This window comes from Zonotrichia leucophrys, chromosome 7 (assembly GCF_028769735.1).
Source record: "Zonotrichia leucophrys gambelii isolate GWCS_2022_RI chromosome 7, RI_Zleu_2.0, whole genome shotgun sequence".
NCBI lineage: Eukaryota > Metazoa > Chordata > Aves > Passeriformes > Passerellidae > Zonotrichia > Zonotrichia leucophrys.
Genome location: NC_088177.1, coordinates 19,656,667 through 19,674,646, shown reverse-complemented (window position 1 = coordinate 19,674,646; position 17,980 = coordinate 19,656,667). Strand labels below are relative to the sequence as shown.

At 44.6% G+C, this 17,980-nt stretch overlaps 1 protein-coding gene across 1 annotated transcript in view; it reads left to right on the top strand.

Moving 5' to 3' along the window:
* The first annotated feature begins 3,439 nt into the window (after positions 1-3,439).
* Positions 3,440-17,980, top strand: part of CCNYL1 (cyclin Y like 1) — a 36,112-nt gene continuing 21,571 nt past the window's right edge. The window contains exons 1-2 of the mRNA XM_064717695.1: positions 3,440-3,809; positions 16,173-16,247. Coding sequence (XP_064573765.1) covers positions 3,563-3,809; positions 16,173-16,247 — 322 coding nt within the window. The 5' untranslated portion in view covers positions 3,440-3,562. The remainder of the gene's footprint in view (positions 3,810-16,172; positions 16,248-17,980) is intronic.

Genomic DNA, 17,980 nt, shown 5'->3' with positions numbered 1-17,980 from the left:
TCAGAATAAACCACAGGTCTTTCTAATCTCTGCATATTAGTAGCAGAGGTCACTACTGCTTTGGCTGTCATCACAATCTGATTTAGGGTTTGTTTCAAGGTGCTGTCTGGCCTTCCTTAAAGGCTGTGTGGGGCTCTCCTGGAGTTTGCAACAAACTTCCTGAGAGGGCTTAAATTAGGATTCATTTCTCACATTTTTGAAAGTTACTTTTCTTTCCTTTTTGTGAAAATTGAAGCACAGGAGGGTTGCTGCCCAGTGAGTGCCCTGCTCAGAGACAAGGGCTGGTAATTGAGAGTCCCATGGCACACACATCTCTTTCTGGGGCAGGAGGAAAAGAGGTTGAATCCCAACAGTCCATAGTAAGCTATTTTCAGCTCAGGCATTCAGTATTGCCATGATCCGCCATCCAAAATGCCTGCTTATGCAAAATGTGGATCTGCCCATTGAACATCAAAGTAACTGATTTTTTTTAATAATGGGAACTGTCTGATGATTCACTGGGGTAAATCAAGCAGAACAGTAGAAAGATGAGACAGAAAACAGGAAGAGAACCAGGACCAGTATCAAGTCACGATAAAGGGTACTCAGTGTATTGCTATAGCAGTAAGTCAGTAGAATGTTAATAGTGTTTCATTTCTGCAGGGCATTGTTCAGACTACACCTATTAACAGGATCACCTGGTTCTGCAGAAAATACACACAACAACAGGTTTTGTCATATTATCCTGGTAAGTCAGATCTGAATTAAGACTTTAAGAGTTACTTTGCCAAAATGGAGCAGGAAATGAATATTCCTCATCACTGCAGCTAAATGAAAACATGCACAGATATGGAAAATTACTCTTTACTGGTGTACTGAGGTATGTGGAAGCGGAAGCTTAACTTCTGGAATGACAAGGAGGTGGAACAGTTTGCTGTTTCTGTGACTTCCAGGGATTAAATTCAGCTTCCTCTTGCTTAAGACCTATATGAATAAGTCCTCACAGGGAAACAGACTACTGATTTCTTTCCTCCCTCTGCAGGTTTGTATAAATCCTGATACTCCACAACAGCAGTAGCGCAGGGGAAGAGCAGCTTTCGTCTCTCCCCCTTTGCAGAATTACACACTGAGAACAAGTAGGAAACCCACAGCAAACTTCAGCCCCTGTGAGGCAGAGGAACCAAAACCTTCACACCCAAGTAGCAGTGAGGCACATCACACACTCCGGCCACTCTTGAGTTCCCAGCATTTTTCACCTATCGGCACAAGTACGTGGGGTTTTGGCTCTTGGCCCCAAAGGCTGGGTCCTGGTGCTCAGCTGCCCAGTGAGCCACTCCTGCTCACTTCCTCACCCTTGAACAAGGATTTTCCACAGCCCAAACTGCAGCTTTGGCAAAGGATTTCCTCGAGGCTGCTCCAAAGCTGAGAGTCAGTAGAGGTCCCAGCTTGCTGCTGGGATGCCCCGAGGCACTTGCTCAGCTGCAGCGCCCTTTGCCGAAGCCAGGCAGCCCCACAGCCCACGGCTGCAGGGGCAGACAGACTGGCTTTAGGCACGGACCCTGGGCATGGCTGCTGTCCTGCTGAGCTGAGCAGGTTTGCCTGTGCCTCCCTGCACTGCTCTGCATGGAGCAGCTCACCTCCAGCGGCATGGAGTCCCTGGAAGGGGCCCAGCAGTGCAGCAGGAGTGCAGCTTGCTCAGCCTCTCCAGCTTCTGAAAATAGTCAGCCAGGTGCAAAGAGTGAGGGAAGGGATTGCTCTTCTCGTGCAAGAGGAAATTATGCCAGTTTTCATATTAAATATTGCAGATATTCATATTAAATAGTGCAGATGCAAGCCAACTCTTATTCTTGCTTGAGAATTAATTACTTCAATAAGTCACAGCAACCCTCTAGCTTCTTCTTTTTCCCACCATGCTCACAAAAAAATCAGTGAGTGCAATGCCAGAGGGAAGAAAACACCAATCTCTCAATGGCTATTTTGCATTAAACCCCTTTTTTCCTCCCTGGCCCAGGTCTGTCTCCTGTTCCACCCTGGCCCTTCCTAGAACTGGGAGCAGGACTGGCTGGCCTACAGCTTTCCAAGCAGAGTGCAGAGGGTGCAGAAGGACTTCAGTTGGCCTGAAGTGGTTCAGGAAGAGCTGAAAGCAAATCTTCCCCAAGGCCCTGGTGTAATCCACAGCAAGGTCAGATTCCTCTGGAGTAACAAGGCTTTGCAAACTGTCAGTAGCATGCAGACAGGCTTAGCTAACACAGTTTAGAGAAATTGCTGGTAAGTGAAAAGGTATCATTCATCAGTCTGAGGGAATAATCCTCATATAAGACTATAAATCATTTGGTCTGTCATTTTATTGTGCCTGGGATTAAGTTGTACAAATTCTGGAAACACAGCATCTCTGACTTCCTCTCTTCAAAGAAACTACACATGGTTTGCCCAAAAACTCCCCACATGGGAGAGCCAACATGGGGATTTTTCCTACAAAATGGAATAAAACCCTGAGCCTGCTTATCTTTGGAATAACTGCCAGCATGATAGCAGAGTTTTGTAATACTTTTGTGTGTTCCTAAGTCTTCTGCAGAGCCATTCTTCTTATCGGGGGCCAGAGTTAAATTTTTGTAGTGATAGTGGGTTGTTTCATTGCAGAACAACACGTTTGCCTTTATCAGGGCCTCTGACTGCTGTGGGTATCTCGCCCTCTAATCCATCTTCCCTGGAGTGTATTTGAACATTCCAGTCCTCTGAGGAGCTCTCAGGTAGCTGAAACTCAGCAAGCGAATCCGCAGCTGCTGGGGACTTTGAGTGCTCCCTGGGGATGCGGGCGGCCCCGTGCAGTGTGGCATTCCCGGACTGGTACCGCGCACGGCAGGAGCGGAGCGCCCGGCGAGCGGCTGCCCCGGCCCGGGAGCCCTCCAGCCCCTTAGAGGGAGGGGAGAGGCCGGCCACGGGCTGCTGCAGCTCGCGGGGCTGCGCAGGGGCTGCCGTCGGGGCAGCGCGGGCGTTGTGGCTCGTGTTCCTGCGAGTGGCTGTGCTCTGCCTGTCCCTCCGGGCTGTACCCCCGCTGTCCCCCATTCCCGCATTCTCGCACGGCCGCTCCCGGCGCGCCCGCGGCACGTGCACGCCGGGCCAACGCGAGCCCCCCGGGGGCGGGGCCGAGCGGGCGTGGCCACGGGGGCGCGTCTGAGGCCTCGCGGCCGGCGGTGCGTGCGCGCGTGCGCGTGGGGAAGGCGCGGGGAGGGGAGGGCGGAGACGCGGGCCGGGGGAGGGCGCGGCGGCGGCCGCGTGACGAGCCCCGCGCCCATTGGCGGAGCGGCCTTCACGCGGCGCCGCGGCGGGAGGTGATTGGGCGGCGGCGGGGCGGGGCCGGGGCTCCCTCCGGCGGGCGCTCGCGCGAGGCCTGTGCTCACCGCGTGCAGGAGGCGGCGGGGCGGTCGCGCGGCCGTGGGGGCGGGCGGGGCCGCGCGCGGCCGGGGCGGGGGCGGAGGCGCTGAGCCCGCCCCGCGCTCCGACCCGCCCTGCGCCCGCCTCCCCTCCCCCGGCCCAGCCCGGAGCCGCGCAGCCGGGGCCCGGCGGGGGAGCTCCGAGCTCCATGGGCAACACCGTCACCTGCTGCGTATCCCCGGACGCCAGCCCCAAGCTCAGCCGGGCTCGCGGCGGTGGCGGAGGGGCAGCGCCGGGGCCCGATCGCTGGGCGGACGCGTACCAGGCGGCGGCAGCGGGCGGCGGCGGCGGCGGCGGCGGCTTGGGGTCGGCGGAGGCCGAGTCGGGGGACTCGGATCCCGGCGGCGGCGGCGGCCCCCACCTCCAGCACATCAGCGACCGGGAGTTCCCGGATGGTGAGCGGCGGGCGGGCGAGGAGCGCCGGGCACCGCATCCCTGTGCCCTCGGTGCCCCCGCTCCGCCCGGGCGGGCACCCCGGGGGCACCGGCGGCCCGAGGCGCGGCCCCTTTGTCCGGCGGCGGGGGCAGCGCGGTCCCTCCGGCCCCGCGGGGCTCGGCCCGCGCCGCGCCCCAGCCAAAGTTCCCCGCGGCTGTCACGGCGCCGGCACTGCCCCGGCGGGTCCGGCTGCGGGCCGGGACCTCCGCCCGCGGGACGAGCCTGAGGCCGCTCGGCGAGTCCCCGCCCGGGCCGGGAGCGCCTCCCCTGCCGGGCAGCGCCCGGCCCTGCCCGGATCTCGCAGAGGGGGTCGGGGAGCAAGAGGAGAACGTGGCAGAGCCCCCGGGTGCTCCTGGCTGAGGCGGAGAAGTCTGGCTGCTCCTTTCTCCCTAACTATGGAGTCATGACTCGGCCGTAGTGTTCGGGCAGATGGCAAAAGCTGCTGCATTTCCAGTCTCTGTTGAACAGGAGGAAGGAAGAGGGTGTGTGGGGAGTAAGGGAATTAAGAATTACAAAGATTGTGAGCATATGACATCACCGTGCTGGACGTGAGTAATTTATACTCTGGCTGTGCGGGGTTGTAACTGTGGACTCGTGACACCGGCGCTCCTTGTCTCGTAGCTCTCGGTGTTCCCAGTTTGCTTTCCTTGGACTCATGGGAAGGTACGTGTGTGCTGCTCAGATGGCTCGCAGTGACGCCCGGAGCGCTGGTACCTCGCAGAGCCGCTCTGTGGGCATCTCCTGCCGGGCCGGCAGAGCCGCGGGGCCGTGCTGCCCGAGGGGCTCCCCACGCGTGTAACAGGTTCGGGGTGCTCCTGCTGCTGCTGCAGCCGCACGGTGCAGTCTAGCACCTCATGATATTCAAAACTTAGTTTAATTAACAAACATCTTTGCAATTATAGCCACACCTATGCGAAAAAGATTCGCTTGGAAAAAGATAGTCTGCCTGACATCTTTAATGTACGGTGTACATTATATTTGTTTCATATATATTTGTTTCATGCCTACTGCAGAAATTACCATCTGAGCTTTGGCCTTTTTGTTTTGTGTTGTTTCATAGCTTTGTGTTGCTCTTCCATAGCAAGTGGAATGTCTTCCTCACAGGTCTGTGCTCTTAGTGAGGATTATTCTGTAGCTTCTCCAGCACTCTATACAATAGCAATAATCACTGTAATGTGTGCTCTTCTTCAACTTAAAAAAATTTTTGCTATCAAGACTCATTGCAGAAGAGTGTGAGGAGACCTTCAGAAATGGAGTTATTCAACTTGCAGGGTTCTGCACAGCACCATATGGTGCAGCTGTTCCAGAAATGAGATGGAGCAGTCAGCCCCTTGGAGCTCCTCTGAGACAGCTGTGCAGTAGTAGAAATTATGTTTGCTGCCTAGGAGAAATAAACCTTTATTTTTGCAGGGAGATTATTACAGAACTCTCTCAACTCATTAGGGGAGGAGGAGCTAAACTCTCTAAAGATTCTAATAAGCCAAGCAAAAATGCCTAAGCTGAACAAATCTCCTCAGGAATAAGGGTTGTATTTGTTTGAATCTTTAGTACGTGATCATGTCAGCTGTGCTAAGTAACAGATTTAATTGTGAACTCATCCCTGTTTCAGGACTGGCCTTGAAGTAGAGATGTATTAATTTTTTTTTAATTTGCAAGCCTGAATAAGAGTGTATTGTCCAAGAATGAGATACTAGCTGTCTATCACAAATTTTACTTTTGTGGCTATAGAAACTTGAGTCTTCAGGCAGGAGATAATCCTAGAATTAGAATTGCATAAGTGGTATATGTTTAAGATGATTTTAAAGACCACTTTTACAGTGGTATGTGATTCACTATTGCCCTCCAAAGTTGATCTGCTGCAAGTGATAGATGATATTTGAAGTTTTCTGATTGATACAACTCTTTAGGTGTGCAGTAAGTATCAAAGTTTGATACCTTTATTAAAATAAAATTCAGGATGGTCAATTTTAAAAGTAAAACTTATTGTGTTGATTTTTGAATGTTGCAAAGCATTCCCTGGATAGAATCGAAGAAGTTCAAAATGTAAAGTACTACTTATGAAGTCTGAAATCAAGTGTTATGATCCAGACTTTATGAAGAAGTTAGAAGTGAGACAGCTATTTGTTTAATTTAGTACCTCCTATGAAAGAATAAATCTGTAATAGACCAGATAGCTATGCTTATTCCTCTTAAACTGTAGGATGTAAAAGCTGTTGGCATACCCAAACCATGCAGACAGCCTGCATGTTTCTGTGCTCTTGACTACTAGAAAGTATTATTTTCATTTCGGGGATAGAATGTATTTCTGTAGTTGGTTATTGCATAAGATCATAGGCTAAGATGCAAACCTAGTCTATAATGGGAGGGTGAGAACCTACTGACTGCCCTTATCTTGAATCCTTTGGCAGGGGGAAAAGAGAAAGCTGCAAGGAAAAATGTCAAGATCATTTTGGCTATTTTTCTTCCATGCTGCTCAGTTCTAGGAGTTTCTAAGAAAACAGCTAAATATATCTGAAAGCTGGCATCCCAATGGGATGGAGATGCTTCATTCCTTAAGTTTCTACCTCTATGTTGTTTGTTGTTGTAAAGTCTGTCTTAAGTACTTTTGCACTTGTTTTGCTAAAATTAAATGTTTTGGTTGTATCAGGAATGCAGAAATTACCATCTGAGCTTTGGCCTTTTTGTTTTGTGTTGTTTCATAGCTTTGTGTTGCTCTTCCATAGCAAGTGGAATGTCTTCCTCACAGGTCTGTGCTCTTAGTGAGGATTATTCTGTAGCTTCTCCAGCACTCTATCCTTAACAGGCACTACTGTCCAGTCAGCACTGCTTGGATTGTCTGTATCAGATCAGAAGGAAACAAGAAAATTCTCACTTTCTTAAAATGTGAGAATTACACAAACTACAATGTGGTATTTATGTATGACAAAAAAGCAGTGGTAGGTGGAATGGAGGTAAAACACACAGTAAAACTGAAAGCCTCATGTTTCAGCAAAGGTTAATTCAAACAGGAAAGGTTTGTCAGATCCTCTACTAAGAGAATTTAAAGCATGACCTTGTATTTTATGGCTCTCAAGATCCTGAGCCATAACCTGTTTGGTGCACGCTTTCTCCAAACAAGAAATAAGCCTGTATTTGTGGCTTGATAAGCTAAGGCAAGTTGGATTAAGTAAATAGGGAATAAACATAACTTTGAAAACAGAAATTTCTTCCAATAAGTTTCATGCCTACTGCTAATATTAAATATCAAAGTCTACCATGAATCTAAAGCAGCTAGCTGACTTTTCAGCTGAGCATTAAGTGTTCCTTAAATGAACAGTTCAACACAGTTTGCATTGACCACAAAGGCTTTCCTATCTAGTTTTAGTAATAGTAGCTCTTTCATCTTAGTGTGCCCTTTAGTGGGCTGTGGTGACTGGTTTGGTGTTTGCTTGGTTGTTTGGGTTTTCCCCTCCGAATGAGTGTCTGCTAATCTTTATTTTGTGCTTCTTTTTTTTGTTTTCCTTGAGATTTTTTTCTTGTTATTTAGGGAAAGAACTTCTTATGGCTGACACTTTCTTGCTAGATCCCTATGTTTAAACATATATCTACTACTTCAAAAATTCTTTGATCCTTGGATAAAACTAGAACGAGACCTTGCTTGGCAGATGTTTCTCACTTGTACTTGAAATCATCTCCCTGCCGTGCTGCTGTTCACTGAGTTTGAGCAGAGGTTTGAGTGCCTTGAACCATGGGGACGAGTGCTGCCCTACTGAAGTGGGGGGACAAAGTGACCTGGTACCCTCACCTGAATAGCTGGAGATGGAGAATGACAAGACAGTCATTCTCCATTCCCATTTTCTGGGAAAGGACAGTCAAGGATGAGAGGGAACAGCATATGGGATCGGGAGAGGAGCTGAGTGGGATGTGATCATCACACACAGGTTAGATGGGAAAGCAAATGGAAGAGGACTTTGAAGAGGGGTGTAGTAAGTGAGGTTTACCTGGCTAGTGCCTTGAGTAACTCTTGAAAGCTTCAGGTTGTCTGCATGCTGAAGTTATTAAACAGTGTTGAAGTTGAACAGATATTTGGATATATTGATTGTCTGTGATCTGGTTGTCTATACCAGGTTCTCTGTAAATCTCCTTGCAGAAGGTCTAAATACTGTTCATTTGTTTCTCTTATATAATTTCATCTTATTTCAGGCATGTGGGTGGAGGTTTTTTTCCTGGTTTATTTTTTTTTTTTAGTTTGGGGTTGGTTTGTTGTTGGGTGTTTTTTTAAATCCTAGTTAAAATGTTAGTTAAGTTAAAACATTTTGTGCAAAGAATCAGCTTTTTAATGCCAACAGTTTTGTCGCAGGGAAGACTTAACCATTTTGTGTTGGTTTTTGTACCTCTCTATTTAAAGATTTGTAGCTGCATAGGTTGACAAATACTGTTGTCTATTTGGACAAACATGAAGCCAGATCTAAAAACCAAATGATGCTCTGGTGCCTTTTCTTAGTATTCCCTCTCCTTTTTTCCTTGTAGTCACCGAGTTTTTCACCTAACTTAGACTCCCTCTTGGTTCTCCATAGCTGTCAGTCTCCCTTTCCAAAAACTGACTAGGCATTCATTACAGAGGTGTTTGTAGCAATTGCAGATAGTCCAATACTTCATATTTGTCAAGATCACAGACTTTCTGTAAGCCTGAAACACCTTTCATGTTGTTACCTTAAGAAGCTTGATGCCATGGCCTCTAGAAACAATCTGTGAAGTACCTGTAGTGGAAATCACTGAATCACAAAGGCATCAAGGAGCAGCAATGAAATTTACCTATAGAATTGGGAATTTGAAATAAAATAATTCCTTGCTACAGCATAATACTTGTATTTCTGTTTTTATGCTTGGATACTGCTGGCAACTAAGGAATCCTCCTTTTTTTCTCTTCAGTAAGTCTTGGAGACTTTTGCAGCAAGCAAGTAAACCTTAGGTTTTTAAGAATAGTTTAAGTATAGAACACATGTACATGAAGCTCATGTGGAGGGAGACTGATTTGTGTTTCTGGTGTGTTTTTCAGGCTTTCAGCATAACAGGTATTGAAAGGAAATATATAATCAGAGGGGTTTGATGAGGCTTGCAGAACTAAGGAAACTGAATTCATTTTAATCTGAACTTTTTTCTTTTTTTTTTTTTTTTAACTGATTCTGTGTGACTTACCTCTAGCATCCTTATCCTCTGCTGGTTTTCTTTAGGAGATTTGCTGTTTTCCCTCCTACCTGCAGGGTAGATGTAGAACTACAGAAGTTCAGTGGCTAGAAGTATGTGTTCTCTCAAGTGTGATCATTGTGGTGAGGTCATACCAAAAAGCTGACTAACAGGGAATGAACTCTTGCACAGCCAACAAAACACAAAACCCTACTCCTCCCAGATTCATATTGCACATTAAATTACATTTCTAGTCGTGCTTCTTCCACATACAGGGAGAAGGAAGAAGTTACTGTGGGAGGCAGGAGGGAAATTCTACCAAACATGAAGAACCCAGACCTTGCATCTGTCTATCCTTGCCAGCAAGTTTATGTTGAGATTTTTAAACCTATCTGGGTTTTTTTTTTTTGCATTACATCTAGAGTTTCAATGTGCACTTTTATTTCACTCACTGGAAAAATAATGTTTTCAGAAGAAAACTCTGAATGTTTTGATTTCAAGAGATAAGTGAGGATGGTACTGACTTAAAGAAACTTGGTGCTATGTATTTAAATCTGTAGTAAAGCCAGGTGAATAAAATTGAAGGTCTTCCTTGCAGGTGATGTGAATATCAGGATTACCTTGACAGCTTACATAAAAATCCCCCTAACAGCCAAGCAGCATTCTACACTGTTTGACGGGCTGTGTGTGCATAGCACAGCTTTGCTTCTGTTTGGGGTTCTGGAAAGATCTCAAATCGTTGCAGTAATCAAACATTGTTGATTTTTTTCCAGTTTAGTGAAAACTAACACTGGCTTCTTATGAAATGTGTCAGTCAGGCTCAGATAATGAACTCCTGAATGCCAGTAACTTTCAAAGACTAAAACAAGTTTTTCTGTAAAGCTCTTGTACATGTTTTGTTATGTGGGTAGTTATTTACAGAACAAACTGCAGGTAAGGTCCGGGCTTCATTTGAAGTTTGCAAATGCGAGCAATTGGAAGAGGTGAAAAATGTACCACGTGCCAGTCCTTCAGGTGGCATGTGACACCAGCAGACACTGCAGTGTGCCTTGCTTTGGTCACCTGCAGACACAGCCTGAGACTGGAATTTGTGGTGCTCGCCTGTTCTGCTTTCTGAACCATGGCTTGGAAGCGAGGCAGAGAACATGTGAGAGTGTTATGGGAAGGCTTTCCTTATGCCTGCTGTTGTCAGCATGGATCTAAGAGTCTAAAATTTGATTGCTCTTTAATGTATACCAAAATTTGGTTTGGTATGGTATGGTTTGGTGGTTTGGGGTTGTTTTTGTTTTTTTGTTTGGTTTGGTTTGGTTTTTTTTTTTGTTTTGGCTTATCAGTTAGAAAATTAGAGCTGTGGACTTTGACTTTAACCTCTGGTGATAGAGTTGTGTTATGTGTGAAGGTCGGTGTGGGGAATAAAAAGTGACAGCATAGAACTAATTCTTTCTCATTGTCCTTTAAATGGTCCTAAATTAAATGCAGTACAGGAACACATCCCTAACAAAACATTAATTACTTCCACAATCTAGCTTATGAGCTACTGTTTTCCTGCTAGTTCAAAGATAAAATCGTAGGGGCATCTTGTTTACTGCTGTTTTAACTTGTCCTGCTTTTGCTGTGGAATTTGGGGCACTGATACCCTGCCTTGGCTAAAATCTGTAGAAGTGCCTGTAACCCTGGCAGGTACATCAGGAAATGTGTGGAAGCCTCCTGGCTCTGTTTGGTCCCAGAAAGGGAGGGTGGGTGTTGTGTTGTGTTGTGTGGAAGAGATCTCAGCCGTGTTTCCCCAGCAGGGACTGTGAGCGGGGTGCAATAGGAACATTTTGGGATGCCCTGGGGAGGCTGTACAGACTTGTGTGCTTACTCCTGCACTTTGAGAGATGAAAGAACACATATTAATATGGTATTGATTTTTTTTTTTAGTCCACAGAAATTTACAGATTCCTTAAACCCTAGGTGGTCTCCATCCAGTGTTTAATATTTATCTGCATTTTTGCTTTCTAAAGTCTTCTGATTTTAATAGCAAATTTGAAATGTTTACTCTGTCAGTTTCTCCATTCCAGCTCTGGAGTGTGGTGTAAAAGAGTAAATAATTCCTTCCTAATTAAGAGTTTGTTGTATTGTATATTGAAGTGATTTCTGCATCCTTCCAAAACAGCAGCGTGTACTTAGATATGTGCTAGGTATTGGTGATGATATTACTGCTTCTGTAGTAGTGTCATAAAAATTAATTGATATCTATTAAATAGCTATAAAATGTCCTTCTTTGTCCATTGTGTAAATTCACAATATTTAGAAATAATCTTTTAACAATCTCTCAACAGGGAGAGTTGCAAATAGAAAGCAGGCTATGTGTGCTGGCCTCTCTGGTGCATTTGGAGTGGCTGGGACAAATAAACAAAGCAGGTTAAATGTAGAAACCAGAGTTGTAACTTTTTCCTAAAAGGTTCTGGGAAAAAAAATAGAGTAACATAATTTGAAGGGGAAATAATTTTGTATAAAATTATTGTTAGGAATAACGGACTTTCTGAAATGGATTGGCAGATTTGCTCATCTAATTTGTTTTATTTTTTACATCTTTATTGGCAGTGTTAAGTGGCTTGCATCTTTATAGTATAAGGTAATGAAATTTAGGGGGAACTCAAGCATTAGTCACAGCTAGTAAGTCATTGAGCAAGTGACAAAACACAATTTACAGCAAAGAATTTATTGTTTTATTTAATGCTTTAAAGTTGTGCTGTATCAAAATGTTACTGCTGTCTAGCGAAGCAAAGGATGAGGCTAAAACTGTTAAAGGAAATGCAATAGTTTATTGTTCTGGAGTAGTGAAATTGTCAAAGGGCTGCTACTTAGTGTCGTCTTTGACTGTCAGCTTTATTCACAGGATAATACATGTAGCAGGATGCAATGTGTAAAATGTGTGTGTAATAATTAGAAGTCACCCATGGATGTGTGTAAACCATAGATAAGTAGCTAGCATAATAAATTCCTAAAACCTACACACATTCTGACATGGCATGGATAAAGTCTTCATGTAGATTTTGTGTTATGGAAAGGATGCAAGATGCTGAGCTGGGGCAGAGGATTGCCTGTAAAGTCGCTGTGCTGTGCTGTCCTGTGGGGACTGTGTGTGCACAGCAGCAGCAGCAGAGGTGGCTGGGCTTGTCTGCAGTGCAGGCCAGCTGCAAGGGATTCCTCAGAGGGGGAGCGGTGGCGGGGGCAGCACGCTCAGGGGGATCTGACCAGCTTGGTAGTACACATGAGTAAATGGCTCTGAGCATGCAGGGAAATAAGGGGGAAGGTTGTTCTTAACACACTGTTCTCAGACTGGTGAAGGGCCCTTGTGTAGCAGCATTGTTGTCCTCCTCTCATAGACCTAATTTCTGGTGGCTCACCTCTTTATCAGTAAATGTGAGGGTCTGATAGAAAGTGTTTTGATTTGAGTTAATAGCCTCTGAAACAAAAATGTTCTGGGGCTGTTTTCTTGCTTTTTATATCATCCTTTAATTTCTCTCTTTCTTTTTTCTGTATGTTTTAATTCCCATTATTCCTGTTTACCCTGTGTCATACATGCTTTCTTTTTCTGTTAGCTTACTGTGAAGCTTGAGTTTTCTGTCATACAACTTCTGATGCAGCTCCTACTCAGGACTTACTCTTCCCTTCAGGGCTAGTATCTTGGCTTTGGACTCATAAGTGCTGCCAGGATGAAGTATTAGGAGTTGTGCTTGGTTGTGAGTCAAATTGTTTGCAGACAGATTTATCTCTTCCTCTGCCTTTTCTTTTGCTGTTTCCCATTAAATTTTACCTCTGCTCATGCCCTTATCTGCCTCTTGCCTTATGTTTCCTTCGGCTGTATTGCTGTTGCTTTTTGGTACTTCATGAGCAACATTGGCAGTTCAGGACGAGCAAATCACATGACTGCTTTTTCCATTGCTTAGAAAAAAGCATTGTCCAGGGAAAATGGCACAGGCAGGATGGTTAAAGTTCTCTGGCAGCTTCTAAGGGGAAAGCTGCGGGAAGGTGGTCTGTTCAATGCATCTTTCTTTGCAGTCTCTTGCCAGACCAAAGCAGGTACACTGTGTCTGATCGGGCCATGTTATCCTGGAATAACAAACCCAGCTACAGTTGGTCTTGATCATTTCTGGTGGGATTTCATACTGGGAACTGTGTGATGTGTCCTGGACTATTAGTACCTTAACTGTGGTTGTATAATCTGTGTTGTGGGTTTCATGTGCTGTGGCTGCTGATACACCTGCCTTCATCCAGCAGAAAGTGTCTGGCAGAACCAGTATGGAACTGGAGCCAGTGAGGTCTATGATCCTTTCAGTTCTGTTCCTCTCCTTGACCGTGTGGGTCTGCTTGGCTCAGGGGGTTGACTCATGTGGCCTTGTCAATTTTGTGTCGCTCGGTGCGTGCTGCAGTGCTGTGGATCTTCTTGGCTGGAATGACAAGAGACATTGCAGAGACATCTTGTCTGGGATGAAAGTTGGTTATGTTCCTTCTTGTGCTTTTAGTCTTAGACCCGATTTCTGGCATGTGAGGGGCATGGATACAGGGACTGGCAGAGCACAACGAGAGGCAGAAGCAATGTAAGAATTGAGCATTAACAAGTCACGTGGTTTCAAAGTAAATCAAAACCATAGGGAAGTCAAGATAGTAGTGTATTTTTTTAATGAGGCGAGGGAGGATGGGTGTTATCCTGTATTGTCTCTTCCCTGGGAAAGAAAGCATCTGTCCTGCTTAATGTTTATCAGTGACCTGGAGGAGGTGATGGAGGATGCCCCAGTTGCAGATGACAGCCAACAGGCAGTGTGCTGGAGGCTGCTTATTCAGAGGGACCTGGACGCTGTCCCAACACCAACCCTATGAAATTCAGCAAGGAGAAAGAGTCCTGTGTTAGGAGTTACTGACTTCAGTGCCCTTTTCCTTCAGTTTTCCTGTGCTTTTTCCTCCCCAGTTTTCCTCGCTGCCTTTCCCTAAATATGGCCCAAGACTTGTACAGTCCTACAAGCTCTTCCCTCCCATTCCATAGTGAGTCTCATAGCCCTGTAGACATTAGTCCCCAAATGGGAAAGGTGATCTAGGCTCTGTGGACCCTCATTGGAAGTTTTCAAGGCTCAGCTCAGTAAACCCTTGAACAGCCTCATGTTCTACCAAAAGCTGATTCTGTTTTCAGCAAGAGGTTGAACTGGAGACCTCTGAGAGTCGTCCTAACGTGACTTACCCAGTTATTCTAAAAGTTGCTGCTGAACTGTAAATAAGTAAGTTCTCAGTCATTTGCTCTGTTTGCATCATAACTTGCTGATAATAATCTGTATTTTAAGTCTGCATATTGCAGTCTTGATTGGCCTGCTGATGATACTTGAGTTACTTACAGGCTGGCAAAATACTTCCACTTCTGAATCACTGTTTGTGTTGAGTTTGTTAATGCAGTGCTAGCATTAGAAGCTGTATACTGTCTCTTAAATGTGATTTTGTTAAATCAGTGTTAGAAACTTGTCAGACTTGTGGACAAGTTTTTTGTTAAGATGCTACAAGTGGTACTTAAAATGTGGCAATATGGCATGCTATTGCATGCTGGGTTTTTTATTTTTTCAGAGAATCAACTGTGTATCAGAAGTACTCGAGGTATGAGTTGTGAGGCAAATTCCACTCTAGGGCATCTAAGCCAGGACATTTTACATTTTACTGCATGAATAAATTCAGGTATCTGTTCACTGTGTGCTGTGAATGAGCACAGTATGGTGACAATGGAAATACTGGTTTTGTAAATTAACTTTTTAAAACTTTACAAGATGGTCTCCTTTCATGGCTGACTCTGGTCTTTTTGAGAGGAGAGGGGATTCCCTTTTGAACAGTCTTGGTTTGGTGGTCCTGAACAGATGTTGGCTACTTAAACAGTAGAGATCCAAAATTACAGTGGTCCGCATCCTGGAGCAGTGCCAAGATCAGCAGTGTGGTAAAGCCCAGTGCGTGGAAAACATGGATGTCTGGACAGCAATGTTGTGCATTCCCAGTGGGAATCTGGAAGGAGGAGTTTTGGGGACCCGTGCAGTTCCATTCCCTTGCTGGTGCACGGCGGCTGTGGCACAAACATTCACACAGTCAAAAGCAGCACCCAGGCACTTTGTGGTTTGGCAGAGCTCTGTTGGTTGGGTGCAGGAAAGATTATGGGTTTTTTAATTAAAAGTTGATGGTGATTCTTAGCTGGCTTTTCTTTTTAGGGGTGTGGAAGCTGTGTTGGTGTCCCAGCTTGAACAGTTCAGAGTGCAATGCTCATGCAGGAGTGTGTGTGCTTGTATGGCTGGCGTGGCCTAAGAGTGACAACTGTACATGGATGCCAGGTTGCTCTTCCCAGGACTTAGAGCATCACAGTCCTAGATGATTCTGTTCATGTGTTCCATAAGTCACTGTGCCTGTAGCCTGACTTCCTCAGAGCAGCTGTTTCTGCTGTCAGAGCTAAGGCAGCTCAGAATTTCATCATGATGCTCACAATTTCATCAACAAACTTTTGCGATCACTTCCATCTCAATCTGAGGGAGTATATATCCTCTTCTAAAGCCATCACTGCTCTGTTGTGGCAAAGGATTAAAGCAGTAATTTGGTTCTTCAGTAACTCTCTTTTAGCTTTACAAGGTTTATTTGAAATTCCAAAAGAACTGAATAGTGTAAGCTCCATGTTTTGATATTTATCAGCACTGTAAATATTAGGTTCTTTTGTAAGACCACAGAGATTGTTTCCTGCTGTATTTGGTACATAAAGCATAGAGGGAAAGATCAGCAGTGATAATTTTTGTTGCTTTGGTATGATTTTTTAAAATTATTTCTTCTCTTGATAAATTTCTAGCTTTCTGCTCACTACTGAGCACATGTCCCACAGCCAGCTACCCTGACATGCAGGGGCACAGATTGACTTTTGAAGATAAATGGATTTTTGAGATCTCCCTGTCCAGTTTTTTGGGTTTTTTTTCTCAGAGGGAAAAATGTAAAATTTTTATTAATCTTGGCAAAAGTACAGTTCTGTTTCAGGGAGACAGCCCAGTCTACATGGGTTTGATCATGTTTCCATTACTGTGCTTGAGAACTTTAAGGATGGGTGGGAATTGTTGCAGTTATCTTTTATTAAAAATATCTCCCTTTTTTTGTCCTTCCTATCTCAGATTTAGCCTTGGAATCTAATCCATCTGATCATCCCAGAGCAAGCACAATTTTCCTGAGCAAGTCACAAACAGATGGTAAGCTAAGGGTTTTTTTCCAATTTAACGAAGAAAATGAAAAAATTGGAAAAGTAACCAAAAGTAACAGCTCAAGAACAGTGCTTCAATTCTTTCAAAGCATAGGGATTAGTAATTTATGTATTTACACAGAAACTTGTTTGTAGACTATTTTACTTAACACTTTAAATCACTTGATCTTTAAAATGCTTAACAATCAGATTTCAGAGTGCAGTTCTTACTAGTGTGAAGGAGCAAGGCTGTCTTCATTAGTGTAATTCAAGTTTCAAGCAATGGTGGGTTTTTTAATGACCAAGGACTGTTTCAAAAATTGTTTTAAAGTAAGAAAGTTGTAATTGAAAAAAAAATTAATTTTTCTGTAATAAGTAATAAGCCTAAGCCAGTAGTCTGGTTGCTTTTGAATATGTTGTTTTAAACTGTTTTAATAGTTTCAGAGGATAAATATTCTCCAATCCCAGTTTTAATTATATAGATGTATTGGGATTCTCAATTTCTTTGCAGATCATGTATTTAAGTAATAACTCAATTTTCAATTTCTTTGCACATCCTGTGTTTTTCTCATAACTCAGTTTTGAAACAATTGCCATAGCTTGTGCATTCCAAAAGGCTGTTAAAAAGTGGAGGCATTTCTATATTGCACATATAAAAATTCTTTTGTCAAATTCTGACAATAGGACATTTTGAAGTTGCAACTAAAACAGAGTTTCAGCTGTTTAATCTTTTTTAAATGCTTCTGTTGCTTTTATGGCTGGTTCTTGTTTGAAGCACTGTTTTGCTAGGGAAGTGATGCACTTGAGGTTGCATGTGTTGATGGAAAGCTGCAGTGTGTCTTTTAACTTGGCACAGCTTTGCCACAGAAAATAATTATTTTGACAGGTCTGTCAGTTGCTGTCGTGCTTCAGTCTTGTGGCAAGTGGTAGAGTTGTCAGTTGTATCACCTTTGCAGGGCTCAGGTAATCTGTGAGCAGTAGGAACAAGGCTAGCCCAGTTCTCCAGAGGAGAGGATACCAAAGAGATGCACAGACCTTTTTTTGTGGGGCCTCTGAGGTCGGTGTTCAGGCAGCCAGGGGGCCTGACTGCTCATTTCAGACACCTCTGAGAGGAGCAGTGCTGGAGGTGCAGCTCACACTGCCAGAGCTCATGAGCAGTCACTGTGCAGCCTTCCAGCCCTGCTCTGAAATGCTCCAGCCACGAGAACAGCCTTCTTGGGGTAGTATTGCTTCTAAATTTCATCTGGATTTCTTCAAGTGCAATGTATTGAATTGTGTAGATTTGTGTTCATGCAGAAAATGGGTGAGGTAGTAACTATTAAACTGTTCTCTGCAGTTTGTATTAAATTAATTAATTCTTATGGAGAAGTCAGGCAGAATAACTTATTTTCTAATGCCCCTCGTTCTACTTTAGTTGACCTTCCATAGAATAAGCAGAATTAATACCTATAAGTTCTCTCTCAGTGAGATGTTATCAGGATTATGAGTTTTAATTTATGAAAAAAGACTAAAAAAATGTGGATACTCTTTTCCAATTGTCAGTTTTTCTAAAAGTGTAAGGGTATGTGTCCTGCTAAAAAGTGGTGATGATCTGAGGTTAGAACTGTGGAGAGGTGCCTGTCCATGCAGGTCACATTTGTATACTTTGTGCATGTGTGCAGCTCTCCCTGACACTCTGTTGTATTGCTGCTGTCACAGCTGCAAGTTTAACCTTGCAGTCTCTTTTGAAAGACTAACCCAGTT